The sequence below is a fragment of the Manacus candei genome, unplaced genomic scaffold, assembly GCF_025592945.1.
Source record: "Manacus candei isolate 608988 ecotype Guabito, Panama unplaced genomic scaffold, ASM2559294v1 h1tg000076l, whole genome shotgun sequence".
Classification (NCBI taxonomy): Eukaryota; Metazoa; Chordata; class Aves; order Passeriformes; family Pipridae; genus Manacus; species Manacus candei.
In genome coordinates, this window is record NW_026138124.1 from 11,205,232 (window position 1) to 11,228,701 (window position 23,470).

The window sequence follows — 23,470 nt, forward strand, 5'->3', positions numbered from 1 at the left end:
ATCCCTCTGACAGCCTCTGCTTGGCAGCAGCTCGGTCCCAGTCCCTGCTGCCGGAGCCAGTGGTCGGAGCAGGGCACTGGAAGGGCTTTCAGGAACTGTTTTTAGAGCTGCTCCTTCACTTGGTGCAAATTATTTTTAATCCTTCTTCCTCTTTCTTGTTTTTATCAAGGTGCTACCACATGGGGTCCTGTGAGAGTGTCAGTGTTACTGAGGTGCTTGTGGCATTCAAAGCAGTGGCACTGTTCTGCAGCCTGTCCTGTTCCAGGGGCTGTGCCTGTGGTGCAGCACAGCAGACACTCCATACCCGGAGCCTGTGGTTGCACATGTGTGATCACTGGAGAGAAACAGGCCTAAGGAAGGAAATACTGTGGCTACTGTTCTAGCACAGCTAGAACCAGAAGCCAGGCCTCACATTTTTAACAGAAGTCCTGCTCATTGCCATGGTTCTTGCTGGATGAGTCAGCTGGGTTCTAGTAAGACAATGTGAATTCCACAGACTGCAGGTCAGTGTCCACCATGTAAGTGAGCCCCTTTTCTCAGGTACTACCTCAAAGAAACAAATGAGTCTGCCACCAGATATTTCTCTGATACCTTGGTCATGCTCATGGTCATAATATCTTCCTTTAGTAGCCTCAGTTCTGTTGTTTTTGAGGGCAAAGGCATGCGGGTGACAAACTGAGTGACCTCATTGTTTTAGGATACAAATAATTCCTTCAAATTAAATGTGTTTTGCATATGTTCTTCTTTAGGTTTTGTATTTTGCTCCTGTGCAGCCCCTGTGCTTGCCTTGGAAAGAGCTTTTTGAATTCCATGCTGACCTCAAGGTTGCTTGGAAGTTTGTAAGATTGTAAGACTCTCCAGCTGAATCCTGCATTATCTGAGTGTTCCTAATGGAAGCACAGATGGGAGGAATAGTTTTGTGTGGTTGAACAAAATGTTCTATGAAAAAGATTGGGTTGGATTCACTGCAAAATGAGCATGTTGTGTGAAAAGGGTACAGACCCACTCTATCCATCTCGCCAAGCAGATTCGGGTTTAAAAGAGTCAAAATCAGGCATTGGTTCAGTTCTCACTGTACTGGAAAGGGAACAGTCCACACTGCTGTAATGCATCTTTACACTTACACACAGCACACGGGGGCAGAGCAGCACTGACCCTGTCCTGCTGGGCTGTGCCAGGGGGTCAGGGAGGGTTGGTTCCTCGTGTGACCACCTGCCCGGGGGCTGACTGAGCTCTCCAGGTCCCAGGCTCTGCCCCAGCTCACAGCCTGCTGTATAAAACTGAAATACTCCTTCTTTCCCATCCCGGGATCAACCAGCTGCACCTTTTTTCACTTTAAACTCGATGACTTTGAGAAAGTGCCCTCAAGTGCACTCACATGCTGCTGCTCTCCCAATGGCTGGGGAGATCTTTATCAGTTTCTCACGTGGTTGCCGAGCATGACTTCAGAGACAAATTTGGCAAGTCCAATTCTGACCTTTTTATGTTCACTTCAGTGCTCAGGTTGCCTAAGAGGTTTTTTTTTTGCTCTGACCTAGGGTTTATGTATATAATGGCACTGGGGAAAATAGATAAGAGTCAGCTAAAGGTGTGAAGTGAATCCACTTTCACTGGATGCCCTCAGATGACTCATTTGACTTTCCCCAGTGCCCCATGCAGATAAACTCTGAGTTCAGAAGTTTTGTCTTCTGTTTCAGGGGGCAGAAATGCAGAACCTCCCTCCCTCTGTGGTGCTGGTCTGGCCAGTGCAGTGTCCTGCTGCAGCAGGAGCTGCTGTGATGCTTCAGAGGCTGCTCCCTGCCCCCTGGGCTGCTTCTTGGCAGGAGGTTAATAGAGCAGTTCCTTCCTGATTAATTCCTGTCTGAGGCAAGATAGATGATTTGCATTTCTCTTAGCCACATGTAAGAGCTGGGCCATACATTGATCTGATCCTTTTAAAGCTGAGCCAGCAGCTCGGTAGATTGCAGGGCAGGAAGGATTGGTGTCAGCTCACATTTACTGTCTGCTGCCAGGCTCCCCGAGATTTCACCTCCTGGGACAGGGGCAACAGGATCTGCTTTGGGACATGTGCTGGATTTGTTGATTAAATGATGACAGTTGTTTGGTTTGGGTATTGACAAACCCCTCTTCTAAACATTGCAAATGTTTCAAGTCAACAAGAAAAGTTGCAGGCTTCAGAGAGCAGATTACGAGTTTTGTGAAAGTGTGGAAACATGGCATTTGGTTGTGAAATGTATGATTGAATCAAACTTGGTCTCCAACTGTTGATATTCTGAAGAAATTTCAGCTGGCACTTTGGCATAGCAGTCCCTGTGCCTGTCCCCAGGTTGTTTTATTTATAATTTCCATTCTGTGCCTTGGTTTTCCCTTTTTGTTTTTTTGATGGAAAAGAATTATTTTTGCTGCATTTAGAGGGTATTTCAAGACATGTGGATTAAAAGCATGAGAATAAGCTACGAAAAAGGCAAACTCTTTTAGCTTCTGCTCCTTTCTCCTTGTGTATTTGGATCAAGTGCATTGATTTCAGACTGATTAGGTTTTGGCCAAGTGCAAAAGCTGCAATGGGTTAATGCCTTTTAATGACTGCTGGAACAAGATGCCACTTTTCTAAACATGAATAAAACATAATCGACCAGAAGCTGGGAGAGGCTTGACCCCCAAATGCATGAAACGTAATTTCTCTGGTGAGGCACCATAACTATTACTTTGTCTGACAAATGTTAAGTTGGAATGTGATTTCTGATCAATTAACCAGAGGTCAGAAATACCTGGGCTGCAGTTTGAATACAGAATTCTTCCAGCTCACCCTTGCAATATCTCCTGAATTCTGTGCTGTCTGTGGTTGTACAGATGCCATTGCTTTCCTGTGCCATGGCTGCAGGACTGCAGCTGGAAAACTTGCTGGTGTTTGCTCTTTGTTTATCGTTGTTTGAATGTCCCAACTGTTGGCTTGAGGTCATGGATATGGGCAAACTTGTGTCTCAAGAGAGCTGCTGTTTATTTTGTATGAATAAATAAAAAAGTACAAGCGTGGCAGTTTTCTCCTAAACTTCTGGGGCCTGATTCTCATCTGTGCTGTAAAGGGGTATTTTAAAAGTGCTGCAGGGAGATGACCATGCATCCAGGAGCACCCTGCAGCAAGTGCACCTCTCAGAGCAAGTGAGGTCTGGCTGTCCTGGCCAGCAGCCAGAGCAGGAGGGCTCTGCCCTGGGAACAGCACTTTGCTCCAGCTGCTCCTGGCTCAGCTCCTGTCCTTTCCCAGCTCTCTGGGTTTAAGGCAGTTGGAGTATTGCTGCTTCTGGTGTGGGGTTTGCCATTTGTGCTGAGTAGGACGTGCCATTTAGCAAGCAGGCAGTGAGTAGCTGCTATTGGCTTTATCTCTCAGTCTAGTTTGTGGCTGGAGACCTGCGTGCTGGTTGTGGGTTTTTATGTGCGTCACTGAACCCAGAATTTTTATTATATTCTCAGAAAAGGGTTTTGCAACAGCTCAGCTATTAAAGCCAAACCATGTAGTTTAGTTAAAAGTCTGGGCAGGAAATAACAAAATGAAATTCATCCTAGGGGAGAAGCGTGGTGCATGGAGGGTGGGAAGAGAATGCAAATATACTATTTATAGGACTAGGGGAAAACAAATTTGGACTTGAGGAGTAAATGCAAAGGAGTTATCCTGGGAAAACCAGCCTTGGCCATCTAAGACACTAAGATCTTTGTTGTCAGACTGCTTGTCCATTTTGGAGAATTGTTGTTTTCTTACATCCCAACAGAGAAGAAAAGTTTGACATTGAAATCTGTGCTGCATAGAGTCCCTTCCAGCAGTGTCCTTTAGGAGTTGGGGCCATGGATGAGACTTGGGAAGTGAAAGGAACCTGTATTTTTTTAAGCAGTATGAAAATAGCTGAAGCCAGTGCCTGCTCCAGGGAGTTCCTGGGAGGGAGAGATTGGTTCATGTGCCTCTGGTCAAACAGCAGGTCAGTGGCAGAGCCAGGAGTGCAGCCCAGCTCTGTGACATGTGATGCTTCTGGTGTTACACTGAGGTTGGTGGGGAGAACTGGTGGTGGGGAATGCAGGAGTAGTGACTGTCCCTCAGCAGTGACCTGCCTCAAAGCAGCATGCTGTCCTCAGACACTGCTCACTGGAATAGGACAATGTGGGGCAAATATTTCTGGATCATTTCTTTACCTAATTTGTGATTTTTCATTTATACATAGATGCTAAATCCCTCCTGCCTTCTTGGAACAGATTCCGACACCTTCTGTGCTTGCAGTTCCCTGCTTTGTACTGGATCATGTGCTGCTTTTAGGGCATTTGCTTATAATTAGTGTTCCATATAACTGAGTGTGGATCTCTAGCTCCCAGCCCTTCTTCCAGGAAAAATAAACCTTGCCTGATGGGAGATCCTACACTAAAATAACAGGTTACAGTCAGACTGCAGAGCTGAGCTGCTGCTTTACACACAGGCTGTGCCAGTTCCAAAATCACTTGCTTCTGTCCCTGGTGCTCCATGGCCCTGAGGTGTGCCTGGGAATGGGGAGGGTGAGGTGGCCCAGGGGCAGCAGCACAGCACAGCACAGTGCCCTGGGAATCCCATGGCTCACAAACACACGGGAGCTGTTTGCCTTCAGTGGGATGTTGGGGTTGTGGTTTGTGTATCAAAATGCATATTGGCATTGACCCTTCCTCCAGGTGGCCTCTGGAAGAGGAGAAGGCTTGGGTGATTCTTGTCTTCCTTCTCTTTTCCATGACATAGCTATTGCACAGTTGGGAAGCTGGGTTTCGTTTGTGGGGGCTGATTTCTGGCATGCTGGGGGCTGTTGAGAAGAGAAGGCCTCAAACTTCCTGCAGCCTCTGTCTGTCTTTGGCCCTTGCCCATCCACTCATACCAGTTCTTCCTTGCTCCTATCACCACCATTCCCAATCCATGTTTTTGGTTAACCTCGCTGCAGCCACTGGGTTACTAAGACCCTCTTCCCTGAAAGCAAGAGACCTCTCTCATCAGGGCTTTGACTCTCCTGTCCCTGTCTTTACCTGCAGCCAAGACCCTTTTTCTCATTCTAATCTCTCCCTCCCTAATGTCTTCTGAGGGAAAAAGTCAGGAAGCAAACATGATACATTTGGAGGCACTAAAAACAGTCAAATATTCTGAGTGTAACGAAACCCCAACACTGAGAATGTAGGTTTCTCCTGGTAAAATGGAATTTTAGGACAGATAGACAAACATCACAGTCAGGATCCATGACAGTGTTCAGTCTAAACTGTGGAACAATTGCTTTAGCTGTGGGAGACTAATTCCAGCTCCCTGATGTGGGGGTTCCCCCAGCTGTGCCAGGCAGGTGCAGAGTACAAAAAGCACACCAAGAAAGAAAATTTAAACCAAGCTCTTAGCAGGAAAATACTCAGAACAGTATCTCCAAGCCCCTTTCCAACACGGCTGTGAACAGGAGAGCTCTCTGGACAGGCTGTTGTGGGAAAGGATGTGTGATAATGAGGAAGCAGAAGGTCACAACTAAGGTAGCTGGTGACATGTGTGTGCCCCCTCCCTGCTCTTGAGCTGACTGAAGGAACCAAGCTCCTGTCCTCCAGGGCCATGGGAGTTCAGGGCCCTGTTCAGCTGAAGGTGTGGAGGGAGGAGAGTTGGGAGCAGGTCTGGAGCACAGGTACCAGCAGTGTTTCAGTCACACGTGCCCCAGCACACCTTGCTGACCCAGCACACGGGCTGCCTTGGCTCTGCCTGGTGCAGGGCACGGGCCCATGGCAGCCCCTGGTGCCCATGACAGCCCCTGGTGCCCATGACAGCCCCTGGTGCCCATGGCCCTGCTGAGCCCAGGGCCAGTCCCTCCAGAGCTCAGCTGGCCTTGGCTCACCCTGCCCTGCCCTGCAGCCTGGGGTCTGGCCAGAGGAACCAGACAAGGGGGTAAAAAAGGAAGTGCTGTCAGCTCCTTTATGTAAAAAGAGGTACTGAGACTGAGAACAGCTGAGTGGGATTTCCAAGGTAATTTCTTGTAGGCCTTGTGCTCCAAAGCCATGTTAGGAAGTTGTGGTGAAAAGGTTCCTCTGGTGTCAGCAGGCTGGTCAGTATGGATGAGGAGGGATGGCTGAGTTTCTGGGCAGCAGTCCTGTCTTGCACAGCTGCCTCTCCTGGGAATGGTGCTGCTGTGCCTCGCTGTGGGCATGGCAGGGAGACTTTGGATCACTTTGGGATTCACACACTTTTTGCTAAATCTCAAACTGCACGGCACTGCTGTCAGAGTTCAGCGTGTGGGCAGAGACAAACTTGTTACACCTGATAAGGTGTGAGGGGTTGGATTGCTCATAACACAAACCCTCAGTTAGCTTCATAGGAAAGCACTTGAACCCTAAGAGGAGACACATTATAATGGCCAAAGAATCCATGTTTGTTTTTTTCTTTACATTCTTAGTCTGATCTTGTCCCAAATGGTAAAATTTGTTGACTAAGAACATGTTTTGGTTTATAAATCACGGATCAACTAACTTGCTTTAAGGCATTGTTTTGTTAGGAAGGTTTTGAAGCTTAAACCTGCCCCACAGGAATGTGTGACACAGTGAGCAATCTTTGGAGAGTATTTGCTTCCTGGTGAGCAAACATCAGACACAAATAATATTCCTTCTTGCTGTCTTATTCTTCTGTGCCCAAAGTGAAGAATTCTGTGTAGTGCATTTGCCACGAGATGGTCAGGTGATAAAAGCTTTGGAATAAAACTTTAGAATAGAAGATGGTCAGCAATCAGCTAGTCCAACTGCCTGAATTTTTGTTCTTTTAAGTTAACTGCTTTTAATGTTGATTTTTTTAGTAGGAATGCCCATCAGATAACAGCCTCGGAGTTTTTGGGTACTTTGGCTATTCCTGCCTCACTGATCTTCTAGACCAAATGAAGACCAGATGTAAGAGAATTCAACAAACACACAGGACCAAGGGACGAGCAGGCAGATGGTCCTGCAGGTTGGGCTCGTGCTGCCCACAGCATCCCCAGAGAGGTCCTGTGGACATGTGCAGTGCCTTCAAATGAATGTAACTCATTGTTTCAAACGGTTGGGATCCCTTGTGTATTTTGGCAAGACACTCAGGCTCTGCACAGCACTGTTGTTGATGGGGGTTTAGAGCAGAGTCTTGCAGGGATGGGCCCTGCAGGGTCCTGCCTTGTGTTGGAATGTTGGAGAGCAGAGCTGCTCGCAGTGAGGGAGATGCACTGGATGGATTCCCCTGAGTGCTCAGAGGAGTATGTCAGTGTTCTGTCCTGAAGGAGCCCTGCTCACACCCCAGCAGCCCTTAGCACCAGCCCTGCCTGGGGGGTGACAGTGTCCCAGGGCCTGAGGCTGGGCTGTGTTGTCCCCACAGGTGAAGCTCATCGACTACATCCACCGGCAGCGGCAGTGCAAGCTGAGCGTGCCCCTGAGCGACAGGACGGCCGAGCTCAACAGCTACCCCCGCTTCCACGACTGGCTGGACATCGTCAACGTGAGGAAGGAGGTCGTGCAGGTAAGGAGGGGAAGGCAGCCCTCAGCACAGAGCCCTCCTGGCTCTCCAGAACGTTCCAGGCTGCCTGCTGGCTTTAAGTTAGTTCCTGAACTTTCAGGCAAGGTGAGAGGGTGTGGGTACACAGGGGGACCTGTGGTGGGAAGGGAGCTTCCTCTCTTCCCAGAGCAGTGCTGAAACCCTCCCTTCCCACTGTCCTCCTCCCAGAGTTCCTGGGCATCTCCTCACTCCAGCCTTGGAAGCAACACTCACACCTACTGCTCAGGGTGAGACCAAAGTCCTGCACCACCAGGGCCTCCTCTCCTGCCCCCTGGGTCTGAGAACAACTGCACCACTTAATCATTACTACCTTTTAGATAATAACAGTACACTGCCACACTATGTTCTGTGTCACATTAGCCAAAACAGAACCAACATTACAATTACACACACAGAGCTCAGTCCACTCACAGCTAAACAAGGCAGAAAAGGTTTTTTCCATTCTTTTTCCCGTTTTTGCCTCTGTAGGCCAGGTCACAGTGTTCTCATTCAGCTTCCTTTGATCTTTAACCAAAAATTTTGTTTGACTTCAGCAGGAATCTGCCCAAGTGAAAAATTCCACAGATTTCCATGGGAATTATTCCAGTGGTCTCTGGTGAAACGGGATGAGTTCAGGACCGAGTTGTTCCTTTTATTTCCTACTCTTCATTTTGAATGTGGTGCTGGTATTGCCTTCCAGCCCAGCGAGGTTTTGGGTGGCACAGCTGAAGGTGCAGCAGTGACAAGAGAGGATAAAAGCAGCCTGTGCCGTGGCCAAGCTGCCAGGCTCCCAGCTAGTGTTGTTTCTAAGGTTACTGGAACTGCCTGAGCCTAAAAGAATGTCTTTGTAGCTCTTTTATAAATCCTTTGTGGTGCCTGCAGAACTGGGGGCAGGGAGGAGGTGAAGAGAAGGGGGGAGGGAGGTGGACAGTTCAAATCTGCCCCATCCTGCTAGTTCAGGGAGCAGAGAGGGTTGGGACTGCCCTTCAGTGTGTGTGGTCACTAAAAGGGGTGAACAAATTCGGGTTTGGTCTAAGGCAGGAGGAATTCTCCAGCTCTTTCTTATTTTGATTCGTGCTCTCTTGCTGCCCCCTCCCAGGCAGTGCCCAGTGTAGGGAACTCTTCCCTTTGTTCTCTGGGAGGGAATTACAAGAGGTGTACAAAGCACTGAAATTCTTCTGGGATTCCAGATGTATGGTTAGTTTTTAAGAGTTCTGCATCCATTTCAAGCAGCTGCAAACAGCTTCTGTAGCATCTGTATTAGCTGGACAAGAGAACTGCAGCACCTGATGGGTCATTAAAATGATTTCTGAGTAGCCATGTGGGACAGGCTGTGAGAAGTGGAAATAGATGGGCTAATAAACTAAGTGCTCTGTTCTTGCAGTGCTTTTTTTTTGGTCCTGTTACTGCACTGCCCAGAAAATAGCAATGCAGCACTGTTGGTGTTTGACACTGCCATCAGCACAGTGCAGGGAGCTGTCTGGGATGAGCTACCTTTCAGGAATGTCACAGGTATCATGGGATCATCCCTGCTCTTGCTTAGATTTCATAGAGCATGTTGAACTGCATTTCAGCTGAAAGCTTTCAAAATGGAAATCACAGACAGCAGGAGCTTTAATAGATTAGTTATTACATCCTTTAGAATGGTCTCCTGCTTTGTGCACACAGCCTGTGACAGGACTGGGGGGAGAGTTGGGGGGGAGCCTTTACAGAGATGGCTGAGCAGCTCACCCAGTGAAAATGGAGACCCTCGAGTCCCTGCCTGGCTCTCTGTACAAGGGACACTGGGAACAGCTTCCCAGCTCTCAGATACTCTCAGCTCACTGTAAAATGGAAATAGCCATACTGGGTTTCCTTCTTAAGGCTTCCAAAAAGTGCTACAGAGGGAAGGAGAACCCCACAAGTGTTGTCATAGTGTATTCATGTAGGCACACAGCCCTCTCTTCTTGGGCCTTTTAGGCTCTGCAACTAGTTGGAGGAGTTGCCAAGTACCTGTAGAGTCTCAGAATAGCTGCACCAGGGGCTGCCCTGAGAGCTGACCAGAGCAGCAGGCACAGCACAGGGGGAGGTGCAGGTGGAGGGCTCTCTGGGCACCCTGTTTGTCAGGGACAGATCAGGAGAAAGGCCTGAGTTCATGGGTTTTTTGCTTTTTTAAAGGTTTCTGATTCCCTTTGCATTTCTGGTGTTGCTGGAAGGAGTATTTTGAAGATTGTGCTAATCTGTGACATAACACCTTTGAAAAGCAGCCTAATTGCAAGAGTTCTTTGGCTCAGTGGTGAGGGAAACAATGCTCTGTTTCTCTCTCTCCCCTCCCCTCCCCTCACCCCCCCCAGTCCTCTCCCAAATAAAGCTGCCATGCAGGGAAGCACAGAAGCTCCCAGGCTCTCCTGTCAGAAATAGAGCACCAGCTCCAATTTAGAATATCTGCTGACTCCTCCACTCCAGAGTGAAGACTATTTTTGCCCAGTGACTTGCTCTAGACACTGCGAAGCTCGAGCGCTCCGAAGCTCTGGCAATTCTAACTGCCGTCTTCTCGTTGGGCTCCTTTATTTCTTTGAAAACCTATATTTAAAACAAGAATAATGACTGCTTGTAAAACCCTTTAGTTCTGGAAGAGATTACAGCGCTGACAATGCACTGTTTATGGCGCTGGGCAAGAGCTAAAGCTGCCCTGGGCAGGGACAGCAGCGAGCCGGTGACGCTGCGCGCGGTGCGAGGGCTGGGCTGCGCCGGCCCGGCGGCCCTGCAGGTACGTGGGGAACACCAGCCTGGGCTCTGGGCTCCTGTTTGCTCTCTGTGAACACAGTTCTGAGGGGTAAGAAACTGTGAACCCCCACCCCAGCCTGTGCTGTTCCTGTTGCTTTGTTCTTGTTCCTCTGCTCGGTTTCCAGACAGATGTTTATCACAGCAAATGGTGGCCCGTGTGGAGCAGGCTCTGCTTTGGAGCTGGGCTCACACTGGGCTCTAACTTGCTTTTTAGGGATTTTTTTTTTTTTTAAGAAATGCTGGAGTCCTTGTTTTTGGCTAGGAGTTCTAGAGATTGATTAGCACTGTGTATGTGTGGTTTAATAGTGAAAATGGTTAAATATGGTGGATTGAAACCAGGCAAGGAGGTACTTAAACTGAGATCTAGAAAAGACAGGACAAGGAACCTTACAGACAGAAGGTATGTTTATGCTATATAGTGGTCTCAGGGGGATAAAAGTTGCTCTGAAAATGGCCCTACAAAAATACACTGATCTGGATTGTCCTGTTCCCCTTGGGACCTGGAGTTGGGAATTGAGGGGGGAGCAGGAGGGAAGGAGGATGAGAACAGAGCACTGTCCCCACTCTTAAGCTGATGGAAGAAGCCTCTTGCAGAGCTATTTACTGGGTTCTGGGCTTGGGGCATGTCTACCAAAAGAGGAGATTAAAAAAAATCTCTGTTGGCTTATTTTCTTCAGTACAGAAAGCAATCCTCTCTGCCTTTACGTTGTCCTTCCCAGAAACATAACTTGTATTTGTTCCCACATGTAACTTGTCACTGTCTTAAAAAGTAACTTAAGAACAGAGTCATCTCCTTACCATCTTGCGAAGCATGTCTGGGCTGGCCATGGAGCAGGGGTGGGTGTCAGTCAAGCCTGGAAGGCTGTTTTTAGAGTGGGTGACTGCCATGCACGGGGAAGGCACATCCTGACCAGGAGCTGCCATCCAGCAGCAGGGCTGTGCACCCAGGGGGGCTGTGGGAGCAGAGGCAGCAGTGCTGTGGCTGTGGCTGGTTTATGGCTGTTCCACCTGGGGGATGTATTTGACTTCCAGTGTAGGTACCTTCCTATGGGACCTGCTGCCTGCCTGTGGAGCCCATCTCCTTCCTCATTTATGGCCAAGTCCTGCTTGTCAGAGCAGAGCTGAGCAAGGCAGGGGCACGCTGGGCACAGGGGGAGCAGAGCAGGAAGAGCTCATGCCTTGAGCAGGAATTGTCTGCTCAGAGTCTCCTGCTGCCCCTGGGAAAATCTGCAGAGGATGAGCCACTGGCCAGGGGTTGGTACCACGAGCCCAGGGCAGAGGGTGCTGTTTGCATGGAGTGTGGTCCAGCTTGAAGCAGATCAGTTGTCAGAGCAGTGCTGAGGGTTTTCTGTGTGTGCATCCTTGCTTTGGATGGGGATAGAAGAGGCAGATCTGCCTAAGCCTATCAGGTTTCCACAGCTGTATCCTCCCATCTCTGTCTGTCAGCATATCTGCATGAACAGGCCACGAGGACTGTGGCTCTTTGCTGGGGATTTCCATGGGTCTGGCAGCAGGAGCTCTGACTGGACCACCAGATAGCAGAGATCCTGGATGTGCTAATTGTGTATATGCAGATTAACTCTGTCCTGCAGGCTTCCTTGAGCTAAAACTCCATCACTGTGTTCCAGCTGAAGGTCCCTCCCCAGTGTAAACAGCTCTTGGAAAATATTCTCTCCCACTGCAAGGGTTCCCTTCCCCTGCCAAGGGTGCAGGTGCCCCTGGCAGCCTTGTTCAGGTGAATCATTCATGGCCTGAGGTCGGCCCCAGGCTCCTGCTCTCCCTCGGGGTCTGCAACTGCTACCTCTGCCTTCCACAGAAGTAGTGACAGCAGCAGTCCTGTCCCAGAGAGCCAGGGGAAGGGAATGCCCCGAGCCTGGCAGCTCCTCTCACCCGCCTGCTGCGAGGGGAGCCAGCGAGGAGGGTGATGTCAGGTGAAACCGTAGCCTGGTTATGCTCACAGCTTAATGCAGGCTGGAAATTTCATGTGAGAGGCTTTCCAGAATGCCCATAAAATCTCCAGGAATTTAATAATGCAACAATTTTCAGTACCATCTTCCCCAGGCACCAGAAAACCAGAGCAAAATAACAACTAGCAGGCACAAGATGTTCTTAAGAGCATCTTTACATGCTTTGCTTAGAGCTATCAGTGGGAATTTAAGCACCTTATGTAATGGGCTTTCTCTTCCAGCATCTGCTGCTTCACGGGAGGATGATTGGAGAGGGAATGTATTGATTTGAGAGGAGGCATTTGGGGCCTTGACAACTGTCCAGCTTTACAGGAAGAGCTGTGGCTACTGGGTCGAGGAGCAGGTCAGGCTGATTTTGCAGAGTGCAGCAGCAGCATTAGCTCCATAGGCTTATCTGCAGGGTGGAATCTTTACCAAAAATAACCCCTCCACTGTGTTAGATACCAGCATTTTTGCCATGTTTCAGGGATTTAAGTTGGACACCAGACAAGATTAAAGACTTGTGTGAACTCTTCACCCAGACTAATTGAGGCTAACCCTTGGATGGCTCCTTGGATGCAGTGGTACTCACTCTGCTCTCTTCAAACGTGTCCCATTAAGTGCAGTCTGTGTCTGATAAGTGGGAGGGCTTTATAGGAAAGTCCTTTTACCTCTTGTAGAGAGGAGTGATTTCCTGGTTTGGGCTTTTTAGCATCACTTCTGCTGAGCAGAAGCCTTACTGTGGTACGGCTTTAGATTTACTGAGGTGCTGGAGATTGAAAGCAGGTTCTGTCTTCTCCTGCTCTTTCTCTCCTAATTAAATCTGACTTTATTATTAGAATACTATCTGAGTACTTTGCAGCTTCCTCTGTCAAGGCAAGGTGTGCCCAAGGAGGTGGTGTTGAGCTTGGCTTTAATGCAAGCCTTTAACCTGCATTTTTAAAGCTTTTTTTTGAGAAGCTTCAGCACCCACTGAAGAAGCAGTAAAGGGTAGTGAAGTAAAGAGAGGTCAGATGGACCCACATTTCTCACCCTCAGTGCTGGGGGTAACCCCTGTGCAAGGACCCAGAATTGCACTGAGGGGTTGGGGCCCACCACATGCCCCTCTGCAATGGACCCTGTCAGGGCCCTTCACGGGGGCCACTCTCCCCCCAGCACAACAGCTGAGCCAGGGCAGCAGCAGAACCTGTTCCCAGAGCCCCCTGAACTAGTGACCCTCCTCCTGTCACACTGGCTGGGGGCTAGCACAGAGCTAAAGCATTGCAGGCCAATCTTACAGGGATCAGGTTGGCCAGTTTTATATTAAGCCACCACATATGTGCAGCACATGAGTGGCTGTTTAAAGAAAGCCTCTTACTGCCCCTCCCTCCCCCTCGGTGAAGGCTTATTTCTTTTGTCGCGTGTCATGGGGGCTGGCAGCAGGTTCAGAAAGTCTGAGCTCTCCCAGCTCAAGGTCACTGGGATTGTTTAAATATAATCTCCTTTTCTGTACTTTATACTTTCCTACAACTCGCTATTCTGTCTTTATAAAATTAAACTATTGAGCAAAAGAGAGATTGGAGTTTGCCTGTGGGCCCAGGCCCCTCTGTCAGGGTCTGTGTGCTGGGAGTGCAGAGCTGGGGGGGCTCTGCTGCTCAGCTGGACCATCCCAGGCCACACACTGAGCTGAGAGCACAGAGCAGTGAGCTCAGGCTTGGAGCCCCCCTCAGAGACTGTCCTGCAAATGGATGGACAAAGGGAAAAGTCCCTGACACTCGGAAGAGCTCAGTAGTTTGGTGTCTTTTAAAAATTGTTTTCAAGGGTTTTCTCTGCAATGAGGAAGGCTTGAATCCTTGATCCAGCTGGAAGGCTGGTTCCTGCCACAGAACAGGCATTGGAGAAACCAGATCCCCAATGGTCCTGCCACCAGTCCCACCCCAGCTGGCCCTGCATTCCAGCTGCCACTGGCAGTGGGGGGAAAGCTCTGCTTTCCTGAGGAAACCTCAGGTTTCTTCCACTTAACCAACTGACTCACTGACAGCTCTAATAAGTTACTGGTTACATGTGTGGCAGGAAGGCTTGGGAGGTGAGGGGATCCTGGGTGACAACAGGGCTGGGGAGCTCCTGCTGGGATCTGGGATGAGGCTGCTGCCTAGAACAAGGGCTGTGTAGCCAGGGTTGTTTTCTTAATGGGGTGAGGAAATGTTTCAAGATAATTCAAAAATTACATCACTGTAATCGCGCTTACTCTGAGACTGTGTGACAGCATGAAATGGGATAAATGTTTTTGTGAGACACTGTTTTCCCTTACACTTAACAGGGCACCATTGGCTTCCCTGCTCCAGAGCCAGGGGCACCTGGGGTGGGGTAAAGAGCTGTCTCCATGTTGCACTAAACCTCGGCCCACCTTTGTCCTGGTCCCTTTTCGTGTTGCCAAGGGCCTGCCCCCTGCCTGGCAGGACAAAGCTGCTGCTGTGAGAATCCAGGGAGAGGAATTCAGGGGATGCTGGGGAAAGGACAGACTGTAGGAAGGACTTGGGGCAGTTCTGTTGTTCCCAGCCCAGCTCTCTGGGGCTCTGTGTGGGCAAACCTGTGCTGCCTTCGTGCTGCAGTGTTGGAGCTGTGCAAACCCATCCTGGGTGCAACTCTGAGCATCCAGACCCCTGGGATGTTGTCCTTTGGAGCGTGATATCAGAGCAAGTTCCCAGGAGATAGATATTGCACTGTGTTTTTACTGGAGTCTTTGAGCTTCCTGCATTTTATCCAAGTGGAAATCATTCAGGAATGGGCTTTTTGGGGGTAGTCTTACTCCTGCATTGCGATGCTGCAGGTGTGCAGAAAAATGAGTAATAATACCCAGCATCAGCTGGGATGTCTGTGCTTTTGTTATTCTGCAAAGATTAATTATGGGAAAAAATCGATCCAAACTTCATTGAACTCTGGCTCTGCTCTGGCCCTGCTTTGTGCTTGCTGCTCATTTAAATTCCTGGGCTCTCCTTGAGTCAGCTGTGTTTTGTGTTTCATCCAGCTCAGGGCATGTGACAGAAGATGCAGGATGTGTTTCTTAGACTTCTGCCCTTTCTTAATTTACTCTTTTTCTTTGCTCCATGCCACAGTTACTAAAAATGGAAACTCTGTGATTACTCTCTGTGTTACCACCTCCAAAGCTCCAAAGGCTGGGGCTGTTCAGCACTGTCACAGCTCAAAGTCCTGCATCAGCTCTCAAAAGCACAAGTCTGGATTAAGAAAGATGCAATTGTTAAAGGACATTCAGCACATTCACATTTGCTTTGGAGTCGGAAGTGAGGTTTAAGGACTAGAGGATTTCCAGCGTTCTGTTTCTCCAGGCACTGAGACACAGTTTTGAGTTTCCCCTTCAAATAAAAGTTCAAACCCTTTTATATAGCTTGACTCCAGGAGCTGAAGCTTTAGAAAAGAGGCCAAATATTGTGAAATTTGTGATCTCATTGTGAGAGTGGGCAACAGGGAGGTTTGTTTAGGCAGAACTTTCAGGGAAATTCCTGGGTATCTGGGCTAAATATCCTGGTTTTGTTTATTAACCACAATTGCTGCAGACTTACACTGGAAACATTTGAATGGGGGAAGAGAGAGAGACCCAGCTCAGTTCTGTGTCAGGAAATACCAGATCGTTTTGTGCTTTCCAGGCTCTTGTATCTTTTGTGTCTGCCTGATCTGAACCTTATCTCTGTGGGGGTTTGGTGTATTAAGACATAGTAGGAGTTCTGCACAAATATCTCTCCAGGCAGGATACGGGTAAGGCTGGTTCTCTGATGGAGGAAAAATGCAGGAGGAGGAGGAGGTCGCTATCTCTGTCAAAACATTTCTTTTGTGTTCAAGAAAAGAAGTAATTTTCCTCACTGTTTCTGCTTTTCACTTCACTACTAAAAAGCCAAACATCTTTATCTGACGTTTTTTCAGGTTTCAGGCCTGTTTTGTTTCTGACTGCTATTTTTAAGGAAAAAGTTGTTTCATTGGTAGCTTTGCAAAAGTACTGAGTGAAAGCTTTCCAGTAGGGGAGAAGACTGTTTCAATCACCTCTAAACCTGACTTAAATACCAGCCAGTGCCCAGCCCCAGTGCTGCAGAGCACACTCACACATGGGGCAGGGGGCAGGGAGCAGCTGTTGGGCACTGCTGGATCTGTTAAGAGAGGGGCACTACCAAACTGAGTAAATCATGAGTCAGACCAGGCAGTGAGACAGGGCACTATTCAAAGTATGCCAGAACAACAGGTGACAGTCCTATTTAGATATGGACAGTAAAAAAAGGTGCCTTGTTTTTCTGCAGAGGATACCAGAGGAGCTGACCTTGGATGCCTTACTAGAAATGAATGAGTCAAAGGTGAAGGAAACAATGAAGAGGTGTGGTGCCAGAGATGAGGAGTGCTCCAGGCTCAACGGGGCACTGAGCTGCCTACGGAAGGTGACAGAATCAGGTACAGACTGTCTTGTTCTCACATGGAATTGGGGTCTTGGCAACCCAGGCCCATCCTGCTCCCTTTCATGTGAGAATCTGCAAACCCTCCAGACAGTGTCTGTGGTATATTCTGTAACCACTGTCAGTTTGCAGCTCTTGCATGTCCATGAAGGTGCACTGATCAAACACAGCTAGAGACCTGAGCTGGATTTGGTTTTGACATGAAGTCAAATAAATAAATGGAAATAAATGTATGAGGAAATATCCTCTCCTACTCAATAGACTATATCTTTTTTCCCCTCTCTGTTCAGAGTTGTGTCTAATGCTCCAGTTCGTCCTCCATCAGTCAGTCCACATCCTTCACCTAACAAATACAACCAGATTCCGTGTATGTGATCCCCTCCCCTCATATTGCCAGCTCAGAGAGAAGCCCTGTCACCTTCCCCAGGCACTTCCAAAGGCACTGTAAAATCTGTTTGTACAGGAGCCTCTCCTAGCAGACTGGTACTAACATGCATTACATCTTTCTTTGTAGCAATTATCAATCTGTCACTGAAAGGTGATGTTTCCTGTTGGTATTATGACAGTTCATTCATTTGCAAGTCATAAAGATTAGTTAATGGAAAAGTCAGCAAACAGCTCAGTTTCATATTTCCTTTTTTCTAATCTTTCTTGTCACAGGCTGTCAAATATTTCCCATCCACACTGTGTCAAACCAGCCATTGCTCAGAAGTCATGGCATTCACTTAGACAGAAATGGCACTTTTAAAAATGCAGGTATATGTCTCTCAGAAGCCAAACTCAGGCCCTGTGCTGAGATTTACCAGGCTGGGCCTCGCTGGAGCCCGTGGGATCTCCCTCCCCATGGAGCAGGCACGACACCCCCTGCACGGGGGCACCTCAGAGCCCAGGGCAGCCCGTGTGGGTGTGGAGGTGCTGCCCCGTGTGCCAGGCACTGACTCTGCTCTCTGCTCAGGTGGGGAGCTGAAGGACGACGTGCTGGTGACCCCGCCCGAGGCGCGCCGGGACAGCGGCTCCTGCCCAGACCCCGCGGCCCTGCCCGTGCCCAGGGCCAGCCCCCAGCCCCGCTGTGGGTCCGTGTCCACGGCCCCCCCCGCAGACCCTCTGCAGAGCCTCGGCCCCTCCGTGTACACAGAGAGCCTCCTGGAGCCCCCGGTGCCCCTGGCCCAGGGCAGGCTGGCACCCAGGACTCACAGCATCACCATCACCCCCCCGGCCACCCCGCAGGCCAAGCGGCGCCACAAGCTGAAGCCACCACGGACTCCTCCCCCCCCTTGCCGGAAGGTTTTCCAGCTGCTGCCCAACTTCCCGACCCTCACGAGGAGCAAGTCCCACGAATCACAGCTGGGAAACAGGATAGATGAAGTTCCTCCAATAAAGTAAGTTCTTTCCCGGACTGGAGCTGGAGCTCTCCCCACCAAACTGTGCCACGTGTAGGCAGGACAGTGCTGGCACTGCAGCAGCTTCAGGAGCCTGTGCAAAACCAGGGCTGTTTGCAAACCTGACAGCAAATGCTGCAGGCAGCAGTTCCTGTTCTAGCCCAGTGTGAATCCTGTCACAGGAATATGGTGGCTAAAAAAAATATATCTCTTTTTCTTTCTAGGTTCGGTAAGAGACTCTTCTGGGGGTGTCTGCAGTGCCTTGCTGAGAGAGAAGAACCTGTGCTTGGCAGCTCCCTGTTGGTCATCCCTGTGCAGCCTCTGGAGGGTCTCCTCAGGCCCTCCTATCCCAGAGCTTCTGTTACCTGAGCAGGAGCTTGGCCTGCTGCAGAACTGCAGGGCTTTTACTTTTTTGTACCTGATGTTTTTTCAGATGACAACAGCAAGGAAAAGGAATAGTGATGTTTCAAGGGTTAAAGGGAGGGGTTTGGGTGTAAGTGCTTGTCTCTACCTCAGACAGCTGGTACTGATGCCTTTTGGTACTAGAAATGTCATATCTAACCATTTGGTGTCTTTGGATATTCACTGCCCAGTGTCTCTGCAATGAAATTAGACAGTTATGTGCAGCCTTCTGAGAAAGCTTCAGCAAGTGCTGGAATGTGGAATATTCCCCTGGTGCTGAGGAGTCTGTTCACGTGGTTAATGTCTGACAGGAGCAGGGCTGTGTTTTTATCCAGTGCCATGCCCATGCTATTGGGAGTTCCAGCTACTCTGAGGGGTGTGTGTCCCAGACACAACCTGGAACCTTGGGACCTAATGGAGAGACATTGGAGCAGCTTGGAAAGGGTGCAAAAGCATCAAAGCATTAAAAAAAGTATAAAAGTCCAAATAAGGACAGTAGAGCACTGCACATATATCCAATGCCCCTTAAAACAAAAACCCCAGGAATTACTTCCAGGAATGGAAGATTATAAAATGAAAATTCCAGCAGCAATCTGAGCATTTCCCTGTGGAGAGTGACATAATTTGTGCAATGAATGAAAAAAGCATTAGAATAAATTCAGACAGAAATGAAGGATTTCAGTGCTTTTCTGCATGCAGTCATATTGGCTGGGTTAAAATCTCTGCTGTGGGCTGGTGAGTCCCAGTCAATCCCAAGCTGGTTTATATTCATTAGAACTCTTCAGTGAGGATTTATCCATCTTACCCCATGTTAACAGCCATCTGAAGTTGTGTTGGGATCCATCTGGATGGTTGTGCATTTGGATGGCCACACTAGACCAGCAATATTCCCTGCAAAAGCAGCTAACCATTGCAGCCCAAGAGGCTGAAGACCACAGACACCTTTAAAACTTCACTGGACTAATGATAAAAAAGAATCTGGTGCCATCTAGGGTCAAGTGAGAGACTGGCTCTGTGTAAGCACCAACAGCCCTGGCTGTGCTGACACTTGCAGATTTGAGTTTAGTCCAGATTTGGAATATTTAGATATAGTTCAGGAAATATGCCAGAATCTGAGTATTTGAGAGTTTTCAGAAAGTTATGTGCTCTAACCACTGGAGTGCTGGATTGGCCTTTTGAAGTCTAGGTGTCCCTTTCTGCACTTACCAGCTCACTAAGTGAGCTCACATATACATTTTTATCCTGGGTCATGCTGACCCCGTCTAGAAAACTGAGATAATTTTCAGTGAAAAAGAACATTCTGAAATCTGCTGACACTGCAGGAAAACTGGCTGATGGTATTTGTGGTAAACCAATTGGAAGTAAACCAGTTAGGAATAAAGTCTGACTTTCCACTTTAAGAATGGCTTAGACCTGATCAGATGGACTTCTGTAATCCCTAAATGTAAACCATCACGATTTATCAAATCAATGGAAACCAGTGCAAGGGCAGGAGCTGCAGCAGCTCTGCAGCAACAGTCTGAGCTGTGGTGCTGACACTCTGGGCTGCTGGGGCTGACTGTGGCAGTGACCATTTGGTTTCTGTCCACACTGGTGAGCAGGTGTGGGCAATGCTTCCCTAAACCCTCCTTTTGTTCCCCACCAGAGCTCTCCCAGGGATCCCCTCAGACGGTACGAAGAGACTTTGGCCTGGCAGTGACACACAGGTGAGCAGCACAGGGACAGCCCAGGGGACAGTGACACACAGGTGAGCAGCACAGGGACAGCCCAGGGGACAGTGACACACAGGTGAGCAGCACAGGGACAGCCCAGGGGACACAGGGACAGCCCAGGGGACAGTGACACACAGGTGAGCAGCACAGGGACAGCCCAGGGGGACACGGCTCTGAGGTGGGTTTGGATCAGCCCAGCCAGGGCTCTGCACCAACCACCCCCTGCCCCTTTCACAAAGAGCTCAAGTACAGCCTGTAACTACCCACAAAGGTTCATTTTCCCTTAGGCACCAGTTAACACCAGTTTCTCCCCTTGTCTCTACTCAGGTTCTCTACAAAGTCCTGGCTGTCTCAGATCTGCCAAGTCTGTCAGAAGAGCATGATGTTCGGGGTGAAGTGTAAGTACTGCAGGTGAGCACGCAGGGATGGTCACAACAGCCTGGAATTGGATTCATTACAACCTGCAGTAACACAGCTCTTGGTGGGATGCACTCTTGGCAGTGGCACCATTTCTCAGTCCTTCTGACCTAGCAAAGGGATGCTTTGGAACAACTCACACTTCAGGTTGTCAGCCTGACACATGAATGAACCAAATTTATTTCCCTGCCACAGACTTCCTACCTCATCCTGGGCAAATCTTGCAGTGGGAGCTGGATCCCTAAATAACAGCCAGGATTTTAAATTTTGCTTCTCTCTCTGGGTTGTTAGTCCAGAGCACTGAGATTTTAGTGCTTCACTGTTGCTGGATGAGAGTCAGTGAAAGTAGCTATATTAAAAATAAATCAGATGCTAAGATATGTATATGGCCTTCATGAGTCTAATGACACACATAATAGGATTCTCCATATGAATGCTGCTGCTTTGGGGCCTGGGCATTCCAGAACTCCCTCTGAGATTACCATAAGAATTACAAATTAAGGGTAGGCTTCCTCTTTTTGGGAAAGAACAAGTCCTTATCTAACATGTAATGGTTCTCTTTCAGATTAAAATGTCACAACAAATGTACTAAAGAGGCACCTGCTTGTAGAATATCCTTCCTTCCCAGTAAGTAATTTTCTACAAATTCTTGGCATTTCAATGTAATTGATGGTATAGCAAGAATAAGAACTCTGATTTAAGCTGTTTTTCTCCCTTCTTCAACCTGTTTTCAGTAGCAAAAATAAGAAGAACAGAGTCTGTCCCCTCTGATATCAATAATCCAGTAGACAGACCCACAGAACCACAGTTTGGAACTCTCCCCAAAGCACTAACTAAAAAGGTACGTGGTGGCAGCAGGATCTTGGTGGTTGGAGCCAAAATGGCACCTTGAGCTTTCACGTTGCAGGAGACTTTGCTGTGTGACATTTTCTCTGTGTAAAACATGGCTTGTGCTCAGCTGCAGGTGCTTACTCAGAAAAACAATGCCATGATCAAGGCTGGGAACAACTTCCCTCTCTCTGTTGTCCAGCAAACACTGAGGGCAATTCGTCCTTTTTCCTGTTTTCTCACCAGTGATTTTCCTTGCTTTACAGGAGCATCCACCAGCAATAAACCACCTGGACTCCAGCAGTAATCCTTCCTCTACAACCTCATCTACTCCATCTTCCCCAGCACCTTTCCAGTCTTCCAACCCTCCCAGTGCAACTCCTCCCCCCAACCCCTCTCCCATGGGCCAGAGGGACGGGCGCTTTAACTTCCCAGGTAAACTCCTCTCTTTAGGAGACCTGGCCAGAGCAGAAAGGCCTCTCTGCAAGTAGAGGCTGACCAGGGAGTTGAAGGTTTCTGAGTACATGGTTGTGCCCTAAGCAAGGTGTGAAGGTGTATTTTGTTACCTGATAAAAGGACATGGTCTGTTCTTACAAGTTTTTAAAGGGTATCAGCAAAAGACCTTTGTAGGAAACAGATTATTGAGGAATGTTGGCACCTTTCTTAAATGATTTGATCTTTCTCTTTTCTCCTTTTTGGAAAAGGACTAAAATAAAATTATATTCTTTCTCCTGCCTTTCCCCTTGTGTTGTACAATGCATGCTGCCTGCTATGTGTGCTCACCAGGGGCTTTAAATCAGGAGCTGGGTGATGGCAGGGAGCAGGCTGTAAAAATGAGAACTGCAGTGAAGGACTTTACCAGGCCATTCCAAAATATAAGCCACAGTCAACATCCATTGTTAAACCATTGACACAGATGTCTGGTGGAGAAGAGTTTACCCTCCATACCTTATGGATTAAGAGCCCCAATGTGCAGCTTTTACCAGAACTGAGAGGGGCAAGAATTTCTGACAAGGGCAAAGATTTACATACTGAGAATAAATGTAACTCCTTTGATGTGGAACTGAAGTCAGATGCTGCTCAGTAGCTGCTACATCTGGCCTTCAACACTGCTGAATTTTGCATCAGGTTCTGAACTGTGAGTGCTCAAAAGGAGCAGGAACAGGACCAGTTTAGTGTAAGGATTCCACTGCAGCTACTTTGTATTGGGACAAACTACTCAGAAATTAAAAAACTGAAATAAAAATAAAAAATGCAGATGGCTCATGAGCTTCAGCTTCTGGGGGGGCACCTCTGCAAAGCTGACATGAGAGAGCACTGCAGCAGTCCCAGGCAGCACATGGGCCTGCCTTGGACATTCCTGGGCTCTACATTTGCTTCTGCCACTGGGGGTCTGAATGTGCTGTTTGCCCCCCAGACTGTGACTGGTAACAGCTTGTGTTTGATACCTGTCCTCTGTCAGGGGCCTCCCAATGCATGTGCTGGAATTCCCCCTCAGCAGGCTGATAATCTACTAATCTGTTCCCAGCAGTGAGCTGGGACTAATTCATGGAATGCACTTGGGGCACTCACTGATGATCCTCTAACTTGTTTGTGTTGTTTTGTTTTTTTCTCCTGGTATTTTTTTTTTGCGGTTCTTTTACAAAACCCCAATTAATTAAAAAGCTGCCTACTACCTTCAGCATAGACAACAGTTTATCTTCCCAGGTGAGTTGATTGTTTTAATTCTACTAACCAACTTCTACTGCCAAAACACAACCTGTTTGTAAACCTCTGCATGCTGCCAAAGAACAATAATCCTGCTTTAAAAAAACATGCCTAAACCAATTCAGACTTTCTCTTATCTCAGTGTATACTTGGGCCTCTCTCTCCCCTGAGCCAGGGCATTGATGTGATTTATGTACTGAGATGAAACTTTGAATATTCAGCTGTACAACATTAGCTTCCTGCTCTGGCTTCTATCCACATCCATGTTCCTCCTTTAAAAAGACTCGCTTTTAGGGTTCTGTGCCTGGCCAGGGAAGAGGACTGGGCCAACATGGATAGGAGAGATGAGCATAGTTTTAAATGAATA

General features: G+C 48.4%; 1 protein-coding gene across 1 annotated transcript in view; it reads left to right on the forward strand.

The window, feature by feature from the left end:
• The window catches only part of KSR1 (kinase suppressor of ras 1), a 53,463-nt gene that overhangs the window by 21,401 nt on the left and 8,592 nt on the right, over nucleotides 1-23,470 (forward strand). The window contains exons 2-11 of the mRNA XM_051810073.1: nucleotides 7,355-7,495; nucleotides 16,509-16,656; nucleotides 17,614-18,037; nucleotides 18,262-18,266; nucleotides 20,085-20,145; nucleotides 20,479-20,562; nucleotides 21,134-21,195; nucleotides 21,303-21,409; nucleotides 21,663-21,831; nucleotides 23,062-23,103. Of these exons, the coding sequence (XP_051666033.1) occupies nucleotides 7,355-7,495; nucleotides 16,509-16,656; nucleotides 17,614-18,037; nucleotides 18,262-18,266; nucleotides 20,085-20,145; nucleotides 20,479-20,562; nucleotides 21,134-21,195; nucleotides 21,303-21,409; nucleotides 21,663-21,831; nucleotides 23,062-23,103 (1,243 nt within the window). The remainder of the gene's footprint in view (nucleotides 1-7,354; nucleotides 7,496-16,508; nucleotides 16,657-17,613; nucleotides 18,038-18,261; nucleotides 18,267-20,084; nucleotides 20,146-20,478; nucleotides 20,563-21,133; nucleotides 21,196-21,302; nucleotides 21,410-21,662; nucleotides 21,832-23,061; nucleotides 23,104-23,470) is intronic.